General features: G+C 39.8%; 1 protein-coding gene across 4 annotated transcripts in view; it reads left to right on the top strand.

Moving 5' to 3' along the window:
• The window catches only part of git1 (G protein-coupled receptor kinase interacting ArfGAP 1), a 121,751-nt gene that overhangs the window by 89,322 nt on the left and 8,697 nt on the right, over nucleotides 1–23,732 (top strand). For all 4 annotated transcript variants that reach the window (XM_051930845.1, XM_051930846.1, XM_051930847.1 and 1 more), the window contains 6 exons: nucleotides 624–672; nucleotides 1,737–1,809; nucleotides 9,216–9,313; nucleotides 18,079–18,190; nucleotides 22,135–22,268; nucleotides 23,422–23,574. In XM_051930845.1, the coding sequence (XP_051786805.1) occupies nucleotides 624–672; nucleotides 1,737–1,809; nucleotides 9,216–9,313; nucleotides 18,079–18,190; nucleotides 22,135–22,268; nucleotides 23,422–23,574 (619 nt within the window). The remainder of the gene's footprint in view (nucleotides 1–623; nucleotides 673–1,736; nucleotides 1,810–9,215; nucleotides 9,314–18,078; nucleotides 18,191–22,134; nucleotides 22,269–23,421; nucleotides 23,575–23,732) is intronic.

Raw genomic sequence — 23,732 nt, 5'->3', positions numbered from 1 at the left:
GCAAAAATTTGCAGTCAGAATGATATGAAAAGCATAGCATCTTTTATAGAAAACAGCCATATATTGCATGATGCCATTCATCCTGTAATCTTAATATCAAATGTATTAAAAAGTTAAATGCCAAGCTAAAAGGTTTAGTGTTTTTAAACCTGGAAGTTACAAAAGTAAATAACTAAATAAAGTAAAAGTCAGCATTTTGTCTTGAAGCAGGAATATGCTATTGCACATTTGGCATTGACCCACATAAGAACTATTATTTTAGTTCTTAAATATTCAGATGGCTCAGTAGGTTTCCATTTTGTATAAATGTTTTATCTGCATGAAATAAATAGGTTAACAAATGAGATTTACAATATTATGGGAACTCAGAAAAAAATGTTGAATAGTATATTTTAACATGTTTCTTTATGGCTGAAAGGTGGCAAGTTTCTTTTTGTGCATAAGACAAACTATTTGCTTGTATTTTACCTACTACGGCAGAACTTGACTGAGGAATGGGAAATGCACATCTCATTTTAACTGTGTAAAAGTACCAATGCAATACAGCACTTTAGTGATAATGCCATTATACTTAATGTTTTTGCATCTTTTTTCCCCTCCTTTTCCTTTATTGTTCTTGACAGTTTGGACCTTTCTGAGCTGGCAAAGGCAGCTAAGAAGAAGCTACAAGGGGTGAGTTGATGATGTGATTTAAAGGACAGAACTTGGATCCAGTCAAAGCACTTAGTGCATGTTTCAATGTGTATTTTGTGTTTTTAACAGAACTACTTACCAATCAAGTCTTTGCACTAGACTTTGCAGGTTTTCATTTAAGTTTTAAATATACTGTATTTTATACGCTTTTCACATTTAGTTTCCTTTGCCGTTTTTGTCCCACATCTCAATGCAGCTTTGTTTATTTTTGATGATTGCTTAAATGCTCCAAACTGACATAATACATATATGTATGGAGTACCTTTCTCATACTCAGTGTGCTTTAAAAGTATATGTCCATAATATTTTACAGATGTTTTGCCATTTTTGTTACAGGCCGGTGAGACAGTGGGGTCTAAATTGATTACCTTTTGATAAAACATAAAAGTGGTTAATTTGTTTAAAAAATGTACAATAGAAAACACTTCAGTCATATAGTTTCCGTGTGTGTGAAGAAAGTCATCTTATTGCTTGAAATAAGGCTTTCAAGAAAGATTTTAAAAATAAACTATTTTTGCTTGATTATGTTTAATAGCTAAACAATCCATTTAAAGAGCTGCCATCTTTATCGCCCAGTTTTTTTTTTTTTTTTTTTTGCAGGTTTGTGGGTTTTTTTTTTTTTTTTTTTTTTTTTTGAAAGCTTTTAGACTCGAGGTGAAACAACAGCTGTTCTAGAGATCTGGAATGACTCATCTATACAAAAACAGATTGGACGAGAAACACAAAATATATTTCACAGCAGCCTTATCAGACATGATTCATTTAGAAGTTAAGAAAATTATAATATACATTCAATTAATTTTTTTTTTCACTTACCAAATATATTTCTAGTGGAAAGATTTTGATTCTTTTAAGTCAGCCTGATTGTGGAAAAACCCTGCCATATTGGGTCCTAAGATTATTGAATATATTTTTGTCTTACACAGCAAAGTTTTATGTGTAGTAAGATTCTTTCACAATTGACAATCTTATTCTTTTTATCTTGCATTCTTTCATTCCATTGTTTATGCTTTTTGTCTCTTATTATATTTCATCTCTCACAGCTTAGTAATCGTCTGTTTGAGGAACTTGCGATGGATGTATATGATGAAGTAGATAGGCGAGAGAATGACGCTGGTGAGTTTTCCATCATTGTGATGTGTCTTGTAAATAGAGTTGCAGAGTTCCTTCTTAAATGAGAATGCATACATCAAATTTTTTGTCTAAAATAATTCAAAAGTTCAAGCTAAAAGCTTAAAACCTCTATAAAAGAGAAAACTGCACACTTCCTTTAACCTCTAACCTGTCCCAAAAGTATTATGTAGTCTGAAAAAGAGCTGTCATAGCTATAGTTAATGGTTGATTCACTTCAGCCTTGTTTGATTTGTATAATTTGTTGTAGTAGTGCTTGCTATTAAAGACACTTTTTATCAAGTTATTTATGTTAAAAAGAGCAGGAAAAAAGCATTGCAGGATTAATCTGAGAGCAAGACAATGATGTTGCCAAGGATGATACGGTAACACAAAGAAGGTACAGGTAAAGGTTTAATTTTGTATGAACAGCATCCCTTTTTCCTTTTTGGCCTTAACTAATGTAAAACTACATGGGTCATATTACTGTTTCATTTCTTGCAGTTGCAGGGACACTGATAAAATTAAGAGTTAAGGTGAGCAACATCAGAAGTTTCGTCTGTGCTCTTTTCATTCAATATAATTATTGGTTGAAAGTTTAATAGCTGAAGCCACCATGCAGCTGCATTGTGTGGTGAGTCACAGTAATTCAGATATGATCACATATCGGCAGTAAATCACAAATTTTTTTTCTTAAGGTGTGTGTGTTTGTTAGTCTGTTAGTGTACTATGCACAAAATACTTTGTTTGCAAATATTTATTATATAGATCAGTACACTCCTCACATAGTTTTGATAGCCTTTTCCTTCAATGCCAGAGAGGATACTTTAGAAATCAGAATGGGGGGCAGCTCCTGAAATTTTTTCTATGCTACTGTCACCCTTATTGTCACTGCTGGGTTGGCACTTCCATCGGCACACAACACATCATCTAAGCAGGAGAACTTCTCTACTTTACTCAAAACAACTCTGCTGCCAATATCTTAATGTACACTTACTATTATCAGCATTTTGTACACACTTTGCACACTATGTACAAACAGGATCGCACTTGCTGCCTACAGACTACACTTCACACAAAAGATCCATTCTGAGTCTGAACACGATCAAAGAACTTTTTAATCAAACATAAAACAAGAATGAAACACACTATTCACTGATAAACCGCAGAAATAGAAATATAACTATAATGCTGTTGGAATTAGGGAAAGGTCTGCATTAGTGTCCATCTGCAAAGGAAAAAAGATAACGGTTATTCCCACACTGAAAAAAAGAAGGAACACAATGTCTTAGATGTGCAGTTTTCATTACATGCACCCACAACTGGTGAAAACTACACATTTGACACATTGTGTCTATCGAATACTTTTCATTGTGGGGATACCTTGTTTCTAATACAGTAAATAAAACATACTTAATAAATGCAAATGAAATTAGACAAATTGGGGTGAAAGTAACACTCAGAAATCCATTTTGCTTAAAGATGAATGTAAAGCCTTTGGTATTGTCAGACTTCGAATGTACTGGAAAGAGTTGCCCCATTTCTTTTAAGTTGAACGATATGGCTGAACATGTTCAAAGAAAATCTAATTAATTGTTTACTTGAAAGAACATAATGTGTAGTCTGATAAACTCAAATGCTGTTTCAGGGGTGGTCTTGAACATTCATAGAAAGAATGTCATTCCTTTGAGTAAATCAAATAAGGTGTCACTGACACTTTTGCAGACTTGAAAGTGTGTATATCATTTGCCAAGCCAATATGTGCATTAAGTAGTTATGAATGAATGAATGAATGAGAATAACACTATATTGTTATATGCTGTCACTCCAAACAAAACATTTTAGAGAAACTTTAAAATATTGAAACAATAAGTATATTTCCCTGACCAGAAGAGGACTGGATGAGTTAACTACCACACAAAATACAATCAAAGCTACCTTCTTTAAAACAAAACCTCAAGAAGTTTATCGTTCTACTTCAAACATTCTTCTTGTATCCTTTTCGTGTAGAATAAAATGTATTACTAGAAACACTCAAGACCTATGGTCCTCTTTGAAACACCTCTTACAAAACACTGCTTCCCAGGTCACTCCACAGAGGTTACTTCAGTGTCCTTCCCCATGTGCTGATGTTACTGCAAATCTTTTCCTGACTTTTCTAACAGACATGGCTCATGATTGATTTATTTATGTGTTTATTTATTTATTTTAAACAAAACATGCTGGGGTCTTGCATGGCCGATCTTTTCTGAGAATAATGTGACAGAGGAACCCTGCACCTCCAATTCTTTGATTGTGTATCACCATCTACTGTATGTGGAGTGAATGACTTGCAAAGATGTCAAATTTTGATTCATTGGTCCACAAGACTTTCTTCTGGTCTGCAGTAGTCCACAGTCGGTATTTCAAGGCCCTATTTTGTTGTTTTAGGAATGGCTTTCTTACTGACGCTTACCCTGCCAAACCTGCAGAACAAAGTCTCCTCTTCACAGTAGAAACTGAGACTTGCTTTTTTTGACCACTATTAAGCTGTGCTTGAAGATATTGTACTGTGAGCTGGTGACCCTCAGAAACTTGTCTTCTGATTGGGTTGTGACTTTGACTCTGCCAGATATCTTCCTGTCAGTTTCCTCCAGTTTCCAGTTGCATATGGATTGTGTAGGGCACTGTACTCATTGACATTTTTTTAAAATTTTTATTTATTTATTTATTTATTTTTGCAGTTTCTCTAAATGAAAGACCTACACTTCTAAGGGTGGTAATGCTCTGTCTCATTTCATTTGTTAATTGCCATATTTGTGCCATTATCAGTGGAACTTAAAACTTTCTAGGGTGTTGTAACACAGTCTTTTCCAACTCTGCTTTAAGACATGAAGAGGGTTTTTAAGTTGTCAACAGAAGTTGGGACACCTGTGCAAATTTGTTGCTTCAATTTGCAAGGCTTAATTTACTTTAATGGCTGCAAAACATTTATAGGTTGTAACCTATTAGTTGTTCCCTGAAGGAAGGACCTTTTGTAATATTCTGAAATTTCCTTTTTTTAAGTTGTTACTATCTTAAACTTTAAATTTAAACCTCTGGCAATTTACTGCTTACCTTTTCATCATTTCAAGTCTTTCATTGCCTTTTAATTGATTACATTTGAAGGAAAACTAGACAAGCTGAGGTGTTCTAAATCTTTTGACCGAGAGAGTTTGTGTGTGTGTGTGTGTGTGTGTGTGTGTGTGTGTGTGAGTGTATATATATATATATATATATATATATATATATATAAAAACATTCTTAATTTCCAATTGCCAAAATTTTTTTGAGATTGGAGCTTTGCTTTATTGATTTATAGAGTGTGAACTGCATGCTAATGTCATCATTGCTGGTGGATTATGAATTAAACTGAGAATTTGATGTTGTGTGTTATCTGTGTGTGAATAGTTTAGGATGGGTAGTAGTTTTTCCTGCTTTTTTCCTTTAGTTTTTTTTCCCTTTAACTACCCAGGACCAAAGACATGTAGTGAATGAAGTGGTGTTTGCATCTTAACAGTAGGACAGTAAGTAGATGATTATCCAGCTTTGTTTCTGTTAGTATTTAATGAGCAAGTGGGTTTCCCAGTAAGGAAGGGTGTAAAGGATTACTATTTAACTTGTGTGCATTTTATGAATTCTGACGAGCATTGGCACTAGAAGGAAGGTAAGGGAAAAGAATACATTTAAAAAGGAGGTGGCGCAGTGGTAGTGCTGCTGCTTTGCAGTAAGGAGACTGTGGAAGATTGTGGGTTCGCTTCCCGGTTCCTCCCTGTGTGGATAGCGCTTTGAGTACTGAGAAAAGCGCTATATAAATGTAATGAATTATTATTAAATTATAATATTTATCATTAATATAATGGAAAGTTAAGTAGAGATATAGAGATATGTCAGTCACAAAAGAAGAAAGCATTTAGTAGTAAGAGCGTCTTAAACTGTTAATACAGCGGTTAAATAGGAGCAGTAAGTATTAAACAGGTGCTGTAATTTGCTCAACACTGTTACTTTTAATTCTGAAAGGGACTCACTGTCATCTAAACAAAAATTTAATCATGAGACCAGTATAATGCACATCCTGTATGATGCTGTACTTTTTAGGGACAGGCTTCATTGAAGTCTGTTTCCAGGATTCTTACATCTGTGGGAGATTCCAGCTGATCCAGGACCTCGAAGTCAGGATTGCTGAAGTTAAGAAGGCGATGGATGCCCTGCATTAATGTGCACACCCAAAATGGCACAGGAGAAGACTCCAGATCAGAGAAGTGAAAAATTGAATCACAATTCTATGTAAGCACAAGGCGAGAGAGACACACTGTCCAGGGGCATCAACCCCAGTATTTGAGGTTTCTAGTTCTTTTCAAGACCTTGCAGTGCTGGATGGTAGTTCTGATAAATCTCCGGTGAAAGGCAGGGTCAAAGAGCCCCAACAGGTCTTCAAAGAACTGGTCTCCATGGAGAAAGACTTGGGTGGCATTCTCTGTTTTGTTTGGCAGAAAGAACTTGGACAGCTTTACACCTTCCAGCCAGCTCTATGATGAAATAGAAAATAGCTGCAACTCTTTCTTGTTTGGCAGGAATACACATTATCTAACCTAAAACATGCATAGATGGTTCTTGGTTCTGGTGTGCTAATACTTCCATTTTTGATAGTTAAATAGAATTATACATTCAGTTAAATTCCATATTTGGAAATGAGAGTAATGGACTCATAACTTGTGTTCTCTAATGAGAAGACTGAACTTTGCAACATACTTTTCCAAATATATTAGCAAGATAACACTAAAAGTGTGAATGCACTCCACCAGAAATTAATTTCACAATAACCTTGAAACAAAATAGGTTGTTAAACATCTTTTTCCATTTATTTATACATACCCTTTGAAAGAGTTTCATCCATTTGATGAAACTGTTTGGAGTAACAATTTTTATTAGTTATGACAGTGTCATTTTGGGATTGAAACTGTTTTTCTCAACAAGATAGCATAGCAATGCTGCAATGAGATGTAAATATTACATAACTATCATCCTTAAAAGATCTTTCAGTTACAGGGTAATTAAGTGTAAAAGTTTAAACTCTTTTGAGGAAGATTGGGCTGACATTACTGCTGAGAATATGTAGTTAATGTATTTGAAATTCAGACATACATGATCAAGATTTTAATGTTGTGCAGAATCCCCTATTTCAGTTTTGTTTTTTAAAGTAGAGACAGAAAAAAATGAGAGCAAATGAATCACCATTTAAAGTAATGATCTTTGTAATAAAATATTGCTGTTAATGTTTATATGTCTTACAGACTAATCGGCAAAACATTTTATTTGTTCCTCCCTGTACTTACATATCTTGCTTGTTTTTGTAAATCCATTCTATAAATTATATTTAGTTGACAGCTGTAGAGTACTATGCTCAGGTCCTGCCCTCGAGAGTGTATGTTTAGCGCATTATCTATGTCTGCTTTAGTTGTCTCTGAACACTGTGGTGCCTGCTTGTACAAGACACACAGATTAAGCTTAATGATGACTTTGAATTAGTCCTGTGTGAGTAAGTGTGTCCAGCAGTTGTCTGGAATAATAAGTAAGTTATATATAGTAAAGCTTTATAGTGACTTTATAACAACAAATAGGGAAGTATTTGAATTGACAGAACATTTCTTTTAAATGAGATACAAGACATAATGTAAAAAAAGTGCATAATTCTGTGTAATAACATGATCTGTTTAAATCTGCATATCAGCAAGAAGTCTGTCAAAGTTTACTCCTTTAAACTTTTGACCAGTACTAAGTATATCTGGCATGCTGGATTTACACCATTGCCTAGAGTAGAAAATTTGCCACCTTTTGAATTTTTTCCATCTTATTCAAGATGGCATTGAATTTGAACTTTGACAGGAAACACAGTCTTGAATTACAGTGGTATATTTTGTGGCTGAAAAAGGAATGAAAGAGGAGGGACCACATTGCAAATTTCACTGGAAAGGCTCTCTCTTGCATGCGTCCTTGCTCTGCCGTCTCTCTCAGAACAGTTTGTGTATTACAGACAAGGCACCTCTCCCTACTAATGATCTGTTGCTTGTTCTTAGGGGTTTTTTTTTTTTTTTTTTTATAGTTCTCTTTGGTTTATATTTTCCACTAAGCATACATGCTTTGAGATGTGCATGAAGCCTGTGTCCTACAGACAAGCTGACTTCTCCAATATTTTTTCTTTAAATTTCATTCCTTTAGTTCACTTTTGCATTCACTCCCTTGTGCTTGCACTCTCCCTCTCCCTCTCTCCAACAACCCCTCACCCGCTTTCTCTCTCTCTCTTTCTCTCGCTCGCTCGCTAATGGTCAGGTCTGTAGTTATCCTACAGCAAAGGCAGAATAGCTTTTGGCGATATTTATACATAAGGTAGGTGAACATAACTGTGTATTTTGGTTGATTGAAAGAACTTGATCTGTAGTGTTTCTGGGAGAAAAATACTAAACAATTTTTGGTAGATAAAACTGTGGAACAGCTAGTTAATAGTATGCTTATTATTTTCAGATAAACTTGGCACTGCCACCAGCTGTATTTAACTTTAACATATTTTATTTGTAATTAATCCTGTGGGCATCCATATTTAAAAACTGTAATATACCAACATGTGTTTTCTATTTAAAAGACAAAGTTTAGGCTTTTTATGTGCATAGACAAGTGGATGATTATGGCTATGATCTTGGAGCAAAGTGAACCTTTGTTTTGTGTGTAATTGCAGCTTTTTACTTTTGGGTCTGTATAGATGATGCCACCTTCCACTTTGTAGAAGTTTATTATGTATTTTTCTTGATTTCTTTTTGAAATTTATTGTTTTAGCTGTGTAAACCTCTAAAATAGGTGTAAGGGGGTGGAAAGAGAGATTTTAGCATTTGTTTTCCTGCAGAAACATTTTACATCTGTTCAGAAGATTTTCCTCCCCTTTTATTAAGCTGAATCCTCGCAAAATTTAAATTCTAGCAGAAATGTTCTTTGCTTAGAGAAAATGAAAGATTAGTTCAAATAGTGTTACTTTACTCTCAATATTTAAAGGCAAATAATGTAGGCAGTAGTAGTATGAAGATCCACTCTCAGCCTTGTTAATTTTTATGTAATAACACTAATGAATTGGAAGAAATTTTTTTTAAGTGTTTCACTGCACTCATTTTGTTTTCTATAGAGGCAAAGCAGAACATGAAGGCTTGGATGTTTGCTTTTTTTGTTTAATTTTTTTATTTTGTTTACTAACCAGTTTTCTTTTTCAGTTGGTGGATTGTATTTTGGGAGCCACTTCCAGTGAATCCTGACTATGTGGCACCCATCCTTTTATGTTTCAGTCACTCACCTCTCCCATGCCGCTCCTTCCCTTTTTTTTTTATCCCCCTTTCCTTTTCCTCCTGCAGTTTGGCTGACCACACAGAATCACAGCACGCTTGTGACAGAACGCAGTGCCGTACCCTTCCTTCCTGTTAACCCTGAATACTCTGCTACACGAAACCAGGTAGGAAAGTGACAGTTAGCTCTTAACTTTGAACTTGGGGTTTTCTAACTTGGTGCTGGAGCAGCAGTTGGCTGTTATTTAAATCAATCTTTCAGTCTAAATCAAATTCCTGAATTTAATTTTGTGATTTTCTTGTCTATAAAAAAATAAAATATTTCTTAATTTAATTCATTTTTAATACAACTGAGCCTGTTTTTCACAGTCACCAGGAAGCAGATATAACCAGGCTAAATCTGGTTCCTGCATTGCTCAGATTACTTTTTTCCCAATGTTTGTGTAACTATCAATTATCTCTTTTGGCTCCTTCTGTGGGATTTATGCTGATCAGGGAATGCCATACAAAGGTCTTGTTGACAGTGAAATTACTTATTAGTTTCAGGTTTGTGCTGTCATGCAGATTTGGTGTCTGTACATGAAATATTCATACACTGATTTAACACTTCGTTTAATAGTTAGGGTTTGTTCAGTTTTTCCTTTAAATTTAAAATGAAGTAGAAAGTGTATTGGACCACGGGCAAAGCTAAGCTCTGTAACACATTGTTATGTATGACCAAATGTCAAAGATTTTGGCAGAAGCAAGTCCCTTGTAAAAGGGCACCAAAGGAAAAATATTTAGCACCCTGGTGATTTCCTGTACATTATCAAAATTTACCCCTGATTTAAACATAATACAGAAGGCAGGGTCTTTAGGTGTAGATCTCCCAAACTCTGGAATAATCTGCCTAACAATTTTATAGAATTTCATTGGTATCAGGCTAATAAAGACTCATTATATACCATAGCGTACTCTCTTAGGGATGCTACAAGTCTATTTATGTTGCTTTTTACTTAGTGGTAGAATTGTTTTGGCTGACTATTAACAAGACTATCCCATTTTCTTTATTTTGTGTCTGTGATAGCATTTGGGCTGTCTTGGAATGAAGGTGCCATGATGGAAATGTTATTTGTCATCTGAAAATTTTGAATACCCAGTACAGTAGGAATAATTTTAGGGAGAAAAAAGAAGTTTCACACTGTACCCACCTTATTTGTATTAGCAAATTGGGTGCCATCATTTATTTATTTTATTTTGATTTATTTCTTGATATGTGTATACACTTCTGAATTAAACTTTCCTAGTCAAGGGTGGATAGTGCACATACCGATTAGTAACAAATGATTAATAAATAAACAAAGGAGATCTTGAACCAGTAATGCTTCAGTCACAGAACACTACACCAATAAGAATGTGAGTGCAAAGCACCTTTTGCTATTCACCTACCACTGAAACATGCAGAAAAGGCACTTAATTTGAAAAAGTTGTCCAAGAAGCCATGCGTGGGTTCCTTCCACTTTGTAGAAAATAAGTTGACAGGCGTGCACTCCTAACCAGGAAACTTGGTTTGAAGTAATGTCCATGTTTTAAAGAAGTGTAGAGTCCTAGTGCAGAAAGGAAAAGATATATGGAGAAATCTTTTTTCAATTGTTTGCCAACTTGTCCTGAAGAATATCTTGCACCACTCCTGTGCTGCCACAAGAGTACTGTGTTTAAAGCATGTAGTGCATGTTGATTGCTGGTTCATTATGTATTGTTATGGGTTTTACAACTGAAATATCTGAAATTTTAAATCAACTTTGCATGTTGTGGTGTCAATTTTAGGCTGCAAGGCTCATAATTCATGCAGTTTAAATCTGTACTGCTGTGTTTCAGTTGATGATGATAGTAGAAGAGATCTCCGTGATCAAATGCCAAACAACAGACTGGCACTAACACATGTTAATACCAGGACTAGATATGAATTCCTCAGTATTTTCAGCACACAGCTACTTTGGTGCTTTGCCTTCTAGCAGACTCATCTGTCAGCAAAGATGTCTGGTGCTTCAGCATAATCGGACCTCTTGCCAGGTCAATTTTGAGGCTAAAAGCCTGTTTGAAACTATGCACTATGCCGTTAAATGCATACATTCTCTCTGATATTATGCTGAAAACTGATATAAAATTGTAAATGCAAAGAATTAGTCTTAACTTCTGCAATATATCTGTGGTGTGGCTGCTTGACTTTGCCATGTTTAGCAGTGGAGGTACTATTATACTTTTCCATACATTCATGCAAAATGTACACAGGGATTCGCCTTCAGACTCGGCAGCATCTGAACAGAAATTGAACTCATGAAATTAAAAAAAAAAAAAAACAAAACGTCAGGAAGCAGGAGAAAGACTACACTCCAATTTAGACTGAAGAAGAAGATGCAGCAGGGACAATTAGCAGCTTAACAATTCTGGAGTTACTGGCGCTATTGACAAAGTGGCTCACCAGTATTTTTTCTTCTTTAGATGTGAGGACAACCTAGATTCTCCAGCGTGTATACAGTGCATCCGGAAAGTATTCACAGCGCATCACTTTTTCCACATTTTGTTATGTTACAGCCTTATTCCAAAATGGATTAAATTCATTTTTTTCCTCAGAATTCTACACACAACACCCCATAATGACAACGTGAAAAAAGTTTACTTGAGGTTTTTGCAAATTTATTAAATATAAAAAAAATTGAGAAACCACATGTACATAAGTATTCACAGCCTTTGCCATGAAGCTCAAAATTGAGCTCAGGTACATCCTGTTTCCCCTGATCATGCTTGAGATGTTTCTGCAGCTTAATTGGAGTCCACCTGTGGTAAATTCAGTTGATTGGACATGATTTGGAAAGGTACACACCTGTCTATATAAGGTTCCACAGTTGACAGTTCATGTCTGAGCACAAACCAAGCATGAAGTCAAAGGAATTGTCTATAGACCACCGAGTCAGGATTGTCTCGAGGCACAAATCTGAGGAAGGTTACAGAAAAATTTCTGCTGCTTTGAAGGTCCCAATGAGCACAGTGGCCTCCATCATCCGTAAGTGGAAGAAGTTCGAAACCACCAGGACTCTTCCTAGAGCTGGCCGGCACCTGAAGGACTCTCAGACCATGAGAAAAGAAAATTCTCTGGACTGATGAGACAAAGATTGAACTCTTTGGTGTGAATGCCAGGTGTCACATTTGGGGAAAACCTGGCACCATCCCTACAGTGAAGCATGGAGGTGGTAGCATCATGCTGTAGGGATGTTTTTCAGCGGCAGGAACTGGGAGACTAGTCAGGATAAAGAGAAAGATGACTGCAGCAATGTACAGAGACATCCTGGATGAAAACCTGCTCCAGAGCGCTCTTGGCCTCAGACAGGGGTGACAGTTCATCTTTCAGCAGGACAACGACCCTAAGCACACAGCCAAGGTATCAAAGGAGTGGCTTCAGGACAACTCTGTGAATGTCCTTGAGTGGCCCAGCCAGAGCCCAGACTTGAATCCGATTGAACATCTCTGGAGAGATTTAAAATGGCTGTGCACCAACACTTCCCATCCAACCTGATGGAGCTTGAGAGGTGCTGCAAAGAGGAATGGGCGAAACTGGCCAAGGATAGGTGTGCCAGGCTTGTGGCATCATATTCAAAAAGACTTGAGGCTGTAATTGCTGCCAAAGATGCATCGACAAAGTATTGAGCAAAGGCTGTGAATACTTATGTACATGTGATTTCTCAGTTTTTTTATTTTTAATAAATTTGCAAAAACCTCAAGTAAACTTTTTTCACATTGTCATTATGCGGGTGTTGTGTGTAGAATCCATCCATCCATCCATCCTCTTCCACTTATCCAAGGTCGGATCGCGGGGGCAGCAGCTTGAGCAGAGATGCCCAGACTTCCCTCTCCCCGGCCACTTCTTCTAGCTCTTCCGGGGGAATCCCGAGGCGTTCCCAGGCCAGCTGGGAGACCTAGTCCCTCCAGCGTGTCCTGGGTCTTCCCCGGGGCCTCCTCCCGGTTGGACATGCCCGGAACACCTCACCAGGGAGGCATCCAGGAGGCATCCTGATCAGATGCCCGAGCCACCTCATCTGACTCCTCTCGATGCGGAGGAGCAGCAGCTCTACTCTGAGCCCCTCCCGGATGACTGAGCTTCTCACCCTATCTTTAAGGGAAAGCCCAGACACCCTGCGGAGGAAACTCATTTCAGCCGCTTGTATTCGCGATCTTGTTCTTTTGGTCACTACCCATAGCTCATGACCATAGGTGAGGGTAGGAGTGTAGATCGACTGGTAAATTGAGAGACCACGACAGACCAAAAGCGGGGCCCGCATTACTGCGGATGCCACACCAATCCGCCTGGCGATCTCACGCTCCATTCTTCCCTCACTCGTGAACAAGACCCCAAGATACTTGAACTCTTCCACTTGAGGCAGGCTCTTGCTACCAAACCTGAGAGGGCAGTCCACCCTTTTCCGGCTGAGGACCATGGTCTCAGATTTGGAGGTGCTGATTCCCATCCCAGCTGCTTCACACTCGGCTGCGAACCGATCCACAGAGAGCTGAAGATCACGGCCTGATGAAGCAAACAGGACAACATCATCTGCAAAAAGCAGTGACCCAATCCTGAGTCCACCAAACCGGACCCCCTCAGCGCCCTGGCTGCGCCTAGAAATTCTGTCCATAAAAGTTATGAACAGAATCGGTGACAAAGGGTAGCCCTGGCGGAGTCCAACTGTCACTGGAAACGGGTTCGACTTACTGCCGGCAATGCGGACCAAGCTCTGGCACCGATCATACAGGGGGTCCAGTACCCCATACTCTCAGAGTACCTCCCACAGGATTCCCCGAGGGACACGGTCGAATGCCTTTTCCAAGTCCACAAAACACATGTAAACTGGTTGGGCAAACTCCCATGCACCCTCCAGGACCCTGCTAAGGGTATAGAGCTGGTCCACTGTTCCACTACCAAGACGAATACCACACTGTTCCTCCTGAATCCGAGGCTCAACTATCTGATGGACCCTCCTCTCCAGGATCCCCGAATAGACTTTTCCAGGGAGGCTGAGGAGTGTGATCCCTCTGTAGTTGGAACACACCCTCCGATCCCCTTTCTTAAAGAGGGGGACCACCACCCCAGTCTGCCAATCCAGAGGCACTTTCCCTGATGTCCATGCAATGTTGCAGAGATGTGTCAACCAAGACAGCCCTACAACATCCAGAGCCTTGAACTCCGGGCATATCTCATCCACCCCCGGGACCCTGCCACCAAGGAGTTTTTTGACCACCTCGGTGACCTCAGTCCCAGAGATGGGGGAGCCCACCTCCGAGTCCCCAGGCTCTGCTTCCTCATTGGAAGACATGTTAGTGGGATTGAGGAGGTCTTCGAAGTACTCCCCCCACCGACCCACAACGTCCCTAGTCGAGGTCAGCAGCGCACCATCCCCACCATATACAGTGTTGACACTGCACTGCTTCCCCCTCCTGAGACGCCGGACGGTGGACCAGAATCTCCTCGAAGCCATCCGAAAATCGTTCTCCATGGCCTCCCCAGACTCCTCCCATGCCCGAGTTTTTGCCTCAGCAACCACCAAAGCTGCATTCCACTTGGCCTGCCGGTACCTATCAGCTGCCTCCAGAGTTCCTCAGGACAAAAAAGGGTCCTGTAGGACTCCTCCTTCAGCTTGACGGCATCCCGCACCGCCGGTGTCCACCAACGAGTTCGGGGATTGCTGCCACGACAGGCACCGACCACCTTACGGCCAAAGCTCTGGTCAGCTGCCTCAACAATAGAGGCACGGAACATGGCCCATTCGGACTCAATATCCCCCACCTACCTCGGGATGTGGTCGAAGTTCTACCGGAGGTGGGAGTTGAAGCTACTTCTGACAGGGGGCTCTGCCAAATGTTCCCAGCAGACCCTCACAACACATTTGGGCCTACCAGGCCTGACCGGCATCCTCCCCCACCATCGAAGCCAACTCACCACTAAGTGGTGATCAGTTGACAGCTCCGCCCCTCTCTTCACCCGAGTGTCCAAGACATGTGGCCGCAAGTCCGACGATACGACCACAAAGTCGATCATCGAACTGAGGCCTAGGGTGTCCTGGTGCCAAGTGCGCATATGAACACTCCTATGCTTGAACATGGTGTTCGTTATGGACAATCCATGACGAGCACAGAAGTCCAATAACAAAACACCATTCGGGTTCAGATCGGGGGGCCCATTCCTCCCAATCACACCCTTCCAGGTCTCACTGTCATTGCCCACGTGAGCATTGAAGTCTCCCAGCAGAACGAGGGAGTCCCCAGAAGATATGCCCTCTAGCACCCCCTCCAGGGACTTCAAAAAGGGTGGGTATTCCAAACTGCTGTTCGGTGCATACGCACAAACAACAGTTAGGCGGAGGGAGGCTACCGTCTAGTCCACCGGGTTAAACCCCAATGTACAGGCTCTAAGTCGTGGGGCAATAAGTATACCCACACCCGCTCGGTGCCTCTCACCGGGGGCAACTCCAGAGTGGTAGAGAGTCCAGCCCCTCTCAAGGAGATTGGTTCCAGAGTCCAAGCTGTGTGTCGAGGTGAGCCCGACTATATCTAGCCGGAACCTCTCGACCTCGTGCACTAGCTCAGGCTCCTTCCCCTTCAGACAGGTGACATTCCACGTCCCAAGAGCCAGTTTCTGTAGCCGAGGATTGGACCACCAAGGTCCCCGCCTTCGGCCACCACCCAACTCACACTGCACCCGACCTCCTTGGCGCCTCCCATAGGCGGTGAGCCCATGGGAAGGGAGACCCATGTTGCCTCTTCGGGCTGTGCCCGGCCACCAGGCGCTCGCCATCGAGCCCCACCTCCAGGCCTGGCTCCAGAGGTGGGCCCCAGTGACCCGCGTCCGGGCAAGGGAAAACGCCGTCCAAAGTTTTCATTCATCATAGAAGGTTTGTTTAACTGCTCTTTGTCTCATCCCTCATCTAAGATCAGTTTACCTTGGGTGGCCCTACCAGGGGCATAAAGCCCCGGACAACAGAGCTCCTAGGATCACAACAGAATAAACCACCACCTTATCGTGGTGGAGGGGTTTACGTGTCCCAGTGATCCTAGGAGCTCTGTTGTGTGTAGAATTTTGAGGAAAAAAATGAATTTAATCCATTTTGGAATAAGGCTGTAACATAACAAAATGTGGAAAAAGTGATGCGCTGTGAATACTTTCCGGATGTACTGTAGGTGTACAGTGGACACCATATTCATTGGCTGCATGGCACCTTGATATGGGCACATGCTCAGTTGAAGACCTCAAAACACTACAGAGGGTGGTGAAGATGGTACAGACTTTTACTAGAGTATAGCCCTCTTCTGTTCAGTATGTAAATTACAGTCTTCCATAGAAAGGCAATAGTATTCTTAAAGACCTCAACTTTCTTGATTTTCTCCTTTAGCCATTCTAGCAAATGATTCAGGTTTTCGTTCTCATTACTAGGTTCAGGGACAGCTTTTATCTGCAACCATTAAGGTTACTCAGTGGCCACTCATACTAACAACTGCAGTATTATTTCTTGTGTATGTTGTCTTTACTGTCTGCAGCTTAATTTTAATATTCTGGTGGTGATATTGTCCTACTATCATTAGTTTCATGAGATATGCAATAACTGTTTTATTGTAATAAAACTGAACTTAACTATGCAAAGGAAGATACACTGTTCATCAGTTCTCTCTACCTACATAAAATAGTAATTAAGAGCTCAATTATCATTTACAAAGGCAAGATTTCTCATGAATCAATGTTATCATTTTGCTTGGTTAATATTTTTATCAGCTGTCTGTTTTAAGCAACAGATCCAAAAGGGATCGTGTGTACAGTGTAAAAAAAAAAAAAAAAAAAAACCAAGACATTATGGACTTTTTTTTTTTTTTGTTTGTTTTTTCTACTAACAATCACCAAATCAAAAATACTTATTAGTTAATCTATACTGTCATGTTGGGAGTCATGAGAAATTATTAAGCATCTCACTGTTAAGAAGAATGCCAGTGCATATAACAGGTTTTGCAATCTTTCATGGCCTCCCATCTATTATAATCATTCAACAACAATTAAGAGTAAATCATCCCATGCTGGAAGATCACTCTCTTTCAGTTTGGGGTACATCTGGTAAATCTTGTACATATTTTCATATGTTACTATGTGGTAATCGCTGAAAAAAATGCAATTGAGTTTTCTTCAGTTTCACAAGTCTCGGGAACCTAAAATACTCTTGCTCAGTCCCTTAAAGTATTTTCTTCCTAACTGTGTTTGCAGCTAGTCTGTTGCACAGAAATGTTGAGAAGAATACCTTGAAGTTGTGTTTTTTTCAGTGTAAATGAAGTCATTTTAAAGCACACCTTCTAAATCGTCCAACTGGCAGCTCCTGCTCTACTAGGGACATTACTATCAATGGTGTATCAAAAGTTAACTGTGACTAGGGGTGGGGGTTGATTTGTTTCAAACCTATTTTTGTAAAACTTAATTTATTTGTGTGGAATGATATTTTATTTTAATAAAAAAAAAAAAGTTAACTGTGGCTGATGTTAGGAAAAAATGAGAACAAGAACCAAAGAACATGCCAGATCTATATTTTACTTTGACTGTTTGAAGTGGTTGAATTCAAACATGTGCATTTATTCTGTCTAAGCACCTAAAATTGTAATGTTTACATTTTAACAGAGAATAAAATATCAATCTGTTTGGTACTGTGTACAGCACATTAACCTTGGTCCATCTGTTGTTAATGAGAATACAGATACATATACATACACAAACTTGTGTGTACATGCAGAAAATTTAAACTTTTCTAAGATTGGAAGTGTGAAAAAAATATTGATTCTTTATCTCATTGCCCTTGAATCATCTGGCATCAGGTGTTATTTTTATTTTAATCTTTTCACCACCACCCCAACCCCCCCCATCTATCTTCAGGGCCGTCAGAAACTTGCTCGGTTTAATGCAAGGGAATTTGCTACTTTGATCATTGATATTCTGAGTGATGCTAAGCGTCGGCAACATGGCAAGGGTCTCACTAGCCCCACAGGTCAGTAAAAGATTTTTCATTAGGCTTTTTTTTTTTAAACCATTCTTGTTTATTTATTGTGGGGGGGGGGAGATCATTTTGTGAGAGACACAAATGTTTCACATGTTGCAGCATATGTATAAATCTAACATACAGCCTTCTCAACATATATAACATCTATCTAGGTACAATAATGGCGCTTATATAAGCAATAAAAGTATTGAAATTGTTGTTTTCTATAACCTTCATTCTAGAATGTGAGCACTAAATGATCTTGCCATCGGTGAGTGTCAACATGTTGCATGTTAATTAGCCCATGCAAGTAAGAATTTTATCCTACTCGCTATATGTGAAAGTATTGATCCTATAAACAAAATCCTATTGTCTGACATTTTCATATTATAAACCATCATCTTCCTCTTGGAGAATAATGTACTGACTTACATTTACAGTAAAAATATACTAGTATTGGTAGAGTTGCTTAAGTAAAGTCTAAGTTAGCAACATTCAGACTTAATCACTTGTTCAGTAAGGCTATATTCCACTGCATGTTTTTCAGTTTCAGTTATTTAAGTATATTTGCAGCTAAATAGCAACTTGCATATTATAGTAACAACTGCATTTACAATTTGAGTGATGACAGCACTTTTTTAGCTATCAGATCAGGTCAGGGTAGGTTGGAGAGCATGCACTGGTACAGTGGATTGCCCCACACAATGAAACGGCTCGGGATCCTGGTTAGCAGCCCTCAAGGCGGACATGCAGTTCAGTCCCACCCTCTGGAATGACCATCTGTCTGCTGCAGCCAGGTGTTACGTGGGCGTCCCTTGGCCTGGTTCAGATGCTCAGGTCCTCAACAATGAGGATCCTGCGAGCTGGATCACCTTCGGGGAATCACGCTACATGGCTGTAGTGCTGTAACTGACGCTCCCTTACAATGCAAGTAATGGGTCTCATTTGGGATTCCATGAGCAACCACTAATTTGGCACAAAATCAAGCCGGCAGTGCCCAAGGATTGTCAAAGAGACACAGTACCAAAGGAGTCCAGTCTCCTTGTCTCACAGCCATATAGCAAAACAGGAAGCACCAGGACTCTAAGACTTGGGCCTTCGTCCTTTTGCACAGATACAGTATTTGGAACACCACACACCCCTTTCCAGCAACCTCATGAATCATAACCAGTAACCACCGTCTCCGTCCAAACCACACACACCCCCACCGATGCTCTCCCAATCTGTCTATTGACTTCATAGGTAGAGTCACCAGAGACAAGAATTTCACTGCAGAAGTAAGTAAACCTCTCAACGAGGTCAATGCTCTCTTCGCAGACGGACACACTTCTGATGGCTGTGCCCAAGCGGTCATTAAAGGTCTGGATCTTGTTTTTTATCCAAGACACTGACAGGCCCAGACACTCAGTCTCCTCGCTCAGTCTCTCAAGAGCCCTGATTAGAGACTCCATTGACTCTGCAAAGATTATAGCATTGTCGGCAAAATCAAGATAATGGAATCTTTCTTCACCAACAGATGCCCCACAGCTGCTGGACCCTACAACCCTGCCCACCACTCAGTCTAAGTAAGCATTGAAGAGAGTAGGAGCAAGAACATACCCCTGACAAACCCCATAGTCAGCTGGGGAAAAAGCGCAGAGGATATGCCTCCACTGTACACAGTGGTCACAGTACCAGTGTAGAGACCGGCCATGATATTCAGCAACTTTGGGGCGATCCCACAAAGTCTCGGGATGTCCCACAGGGCAACTCGATCAACTGAGTTGAACACTTTATGAAAATTGACAAAAGCTGCAAAGAAACACTTGAGTTTGAACTCGGTGAGAACCCTCAGTGCTATGATGTGGTCAATAGTAGACTTCTTAGGTATAAAACCAGACTGCTCCAGTCACTGGTAAGTGAGCAAATGATCACAGATTCTTGTTAGGGTGATCCTAGCAAGGACCTTACCTGGCACCAAGTTGCTGCAACCCAGGCGATCACCCATCCCTTTCCAAATAGGGACAAGAAGTCCAGTTTTCCAGTAAGTTGTAATGACAGGAGGACAGCCATACCACCAGCCTGGAGAAGTTCATTCCAGATACCATAGATCCCTGCAGCCTTCCCTTCCCTCAGCTAGTTCACCACCTGTGCAACCTCAGTGAGATTGGATGCTTCCCAGCTAATGGGAGGATCAGCTTCAAAAACCCTGGACCCCAAGATTTAAAAAGTCCTAGCCGGAGGTTCAGATTTAAACAGCTCCTCAAAGTAGCGCGTCCAGCAGGTCACAACTGCAGTATCATCTGTAAGGACCATTCCATCACCTGCCCTGACTCTGACTCTCCGCGAATCAGATTTGGATGTGCAAAATGCTTCAATTCCTCTGTAAGCAGGAAATGGGCACTAGACCATAGAATAGTGTGCACTTGCTCACAGATTCCTCTTAACAGACACTTCTCTATCTGCTATCAGAGCCCTCACAGCCATCCTTCTCAGTTCCCAGTACAAACCGGAGTTGGCATCAACCCATGCACTGTGACTCCTCTAGATGATATCCAGAGTGCCCTGCGAGATGGAACACTGGTAACACTAACACAACCCTCAGCAACCTTCAGGGTCTTGTCACGGAAGGTCTTCCACATCACATTAGGATCAGCAGTCAACACCCAAGTTTTCAAGTTCCTCAACACAAACTGCATGCAAACTCATTAGAAACAGTCTGATCTTTCAGTCTGGTCAGGTCCAGCCTCATTCTCCTAGTAGGTGGAAGCCTACTGGATCTTCAGAGTAGCAACAAGTCTGTGGTCAGAATTCACAATCTGGGCACTTCTGTAGACTCTCCAGTTCTGTAGGAGCCTTAAGCTTCTGCCCACAAGGATGTGGAAGGGCCACGTCCAATGATGTGGCCCAGGGCACTGGAACCAGAATCGAACAATTCTCAGCCCCTGACATTTTGCGAAGTCAAGAAACATGGAGCCACTTTTCACCACAGTTGCCTAGCCCATGGGGACCAACACAGTTCTCATGACCATCCCTTTCAGTGCCAGTTGCCGCATTGAAGTTGCAGGACCACTTGCAGGGCCAGATGTAGTTTAACATCATACCCAAGACATATTCAACTATGTTAGGGGAAAAATGCTTAATATATGTAGTGTGCTCTGAGCATATCCTGATATTGCAGCCAATTGATTGACTGTGCCCGCAAGCAGGACTAATCCAGGTCTTCAAAATCCTCAAAGGCATTGATAAAGTAGATCCCGCCGAGTTCTTTTAACTATATTGCAAATCACATACTCGACACCTGTGGAAATTAAGTGGAAGTACATTTAGGACTAAAACCTGGCCGCACTTCTTTAAACTAAGATTTGTGTGAATCTGGAACAAACTATTAACATGTAGTTGAAGCCCAAACCTTGACAACCTTCAAGAAGTACATATATGGATAAGATACTGGAACAGTATAGCTATTAGCTAAACAAACAAGCCTGATGGACTGAATGGTCTACTCTCATTTGTCAAATTTATTATGTTCTTGTAATTGATTGTTAGAGACCATAAAGAATTTTAATGACAGATAGGATCTATTTTTTTAAATTATTTCAAAATTAATTTCACAACATATATCCATCTGTTCTTGAAACATATATTCTTTTGAAAATGTTTACAACAAAATAATATAAAAAATTAAATGTCTGGTATAAGTCATTTCTTGCTCACATGAAGATTTTCTTTTAACTTGAATGATTTTTTTTTAACTAAATATAGTCTGGCAGGGTGGTTTGGGAGTTGCCTGATTAACACAGTATGGAATTAGGTGAAACTTGTGGTAAGAATGAACAGAATATTTTTATTCATTTGACTGGATGAACAGCAACAGATTTGGTTTCTAGCAAGTATGTAGTTTCTGAAAGGAAACATTAAATATATTTTGTGCCTTGTCAATAAGTTTATGCTTTTACACCTTTATTGAGCAGATAACCTTGACTATAGCCCGCGTAACCATGGTGAGGCTGATGATCAGCATGACTATGACAGCGTAGCATCAGATGAGGACACAGATCAAGAACTACACAGAAACACCAGCTCTGGACGGAACAACCGAGCCAAGGTAGGCGTATGGAAGGGCCACAGTAATTAGCATCAGTTGAGTCTTGTTTGTTAGCATAGTTTTGGCTTTCTTCCAGGTAAGAGCCAGTAGATTGGAGCAGGCCACTTCACTCTTTATACAATTCCTATTTTAGCCCTTAGCTTTCCTTGTTCTTGTTCCCACCCCTGCATATTTTAACATTGATGTCAATGTTATTGTGAGATTCTCAGTGGATACGTTATGTTTTCAGTATGAATGCAGTGTTATGAGATAACTGGCTGAATCTCTGAGCTTACTTTATTGTAAACACTGTGTAGTCTGCATCTACTTGTTTCTGTTTTCTGAATCTTTTTGGTGCTTATACTTCCGTATGTCAGCACACATACAAAAAATGGTTCCCCTAAAGGCATTCTATGTAGTGTATAAGAATTACTTGTTTTATGCCATATTTGAAGTGTATATTATAGCTATGCTTTTCGCCAACAGTATGTATTTTTCTTTAGTTACTTTTCTGTGGGTTTCTGTATTTGGAGAGCCCAGTTTTATTCTTCCTGAGGCCCATTATTGTAAGGTTTCATTCTATCGTACAGTACAGGTCATATTTTTGACATTTTCTCACTTTCTCTTCCATGTGTACTTTCTCCATTTTTCTCATTTATGATTTTCCTTTTGCTTATGTGGTGTGTTGTTTTTTTTTTTTTCTCTAAACATTCCTAAAGAAGTAATTTGCTATTTATAAAAGCAAATTGGTTAAATTAAAAAGTCTCTGGTTCAGTTTAAGAGTGGTTAGACACACCCTGTTATTATGACTGTCCGCACAGCCATATTAAGGCGTAGTCGCCCATTGCTCTCACTGTTCGAACTGCTAAAAGTTCTGTATCCTCATTGCTTCTGTATTTGTTAAAGAAATATACAATTGAGAGGATTAAAGAGTAATATTGTTTTATCATTTTATACCCTGAGGGATCCTAAAAGCATACTTAAGTATTTTTTGCACATAAACCAGAGTGTAGTCAGCACTAGTATCCAAAATGATTTTCTGAACATCAGTGACAGTTACCAGTGTAATTCTGGGATTGCTAAATTCCTATGTCATTAAAAAAATTATATATATATAATCCTCCAATAATAAGCCAGTTATATACCATCTGATTTCTTTCTCTCTTCCTCACAGAGTATGGACTCTTCTGACTTGTCTGATGGACCAATCACACTGCAGGAATACTTGGAAGTAAAAAAAGCACTGGCTGCTTCAGAGGCCAAAGTCCAGCAGCTCATGAAAGTCAACAATAATTTGAGTGATGAGTTGCGACGTCTCCAGCGAGAGGTAGAAAATCTTTTAACTGTTAGAAATCAGTGGTGGACCATATACACCAAAGAGTAAAATTTAAAATGAGATAAGGTGCCCAGCAAATTTTACAGTTTTCCATGGTCATGATTTTAATGATGCTTGTTATTTAGTTTTGGTTATTTTGCTGGTAAAAT

This window comes from Erpetoichthys calabaricus, chromosome 8, assembly GCF_900747795.2.
Source record: "Erpetoichthys calabaricus chromosome 8, fErpCal1.3, whole genome shotgun sequence".
NCBI classification, from domain to species: domain Eukaryota; kingdom Metazoa; phylum Chordata; class Cladistia; order Polypteriformes; family Polypteridae; genus Erpetoichthys; species Erpetoichthys calabaricus.
The sequence above is the reverse complement of the archived record's forward strand: the minus strand, read 5'-3'. Positions and strand labels throughout refer to the sequence as shown.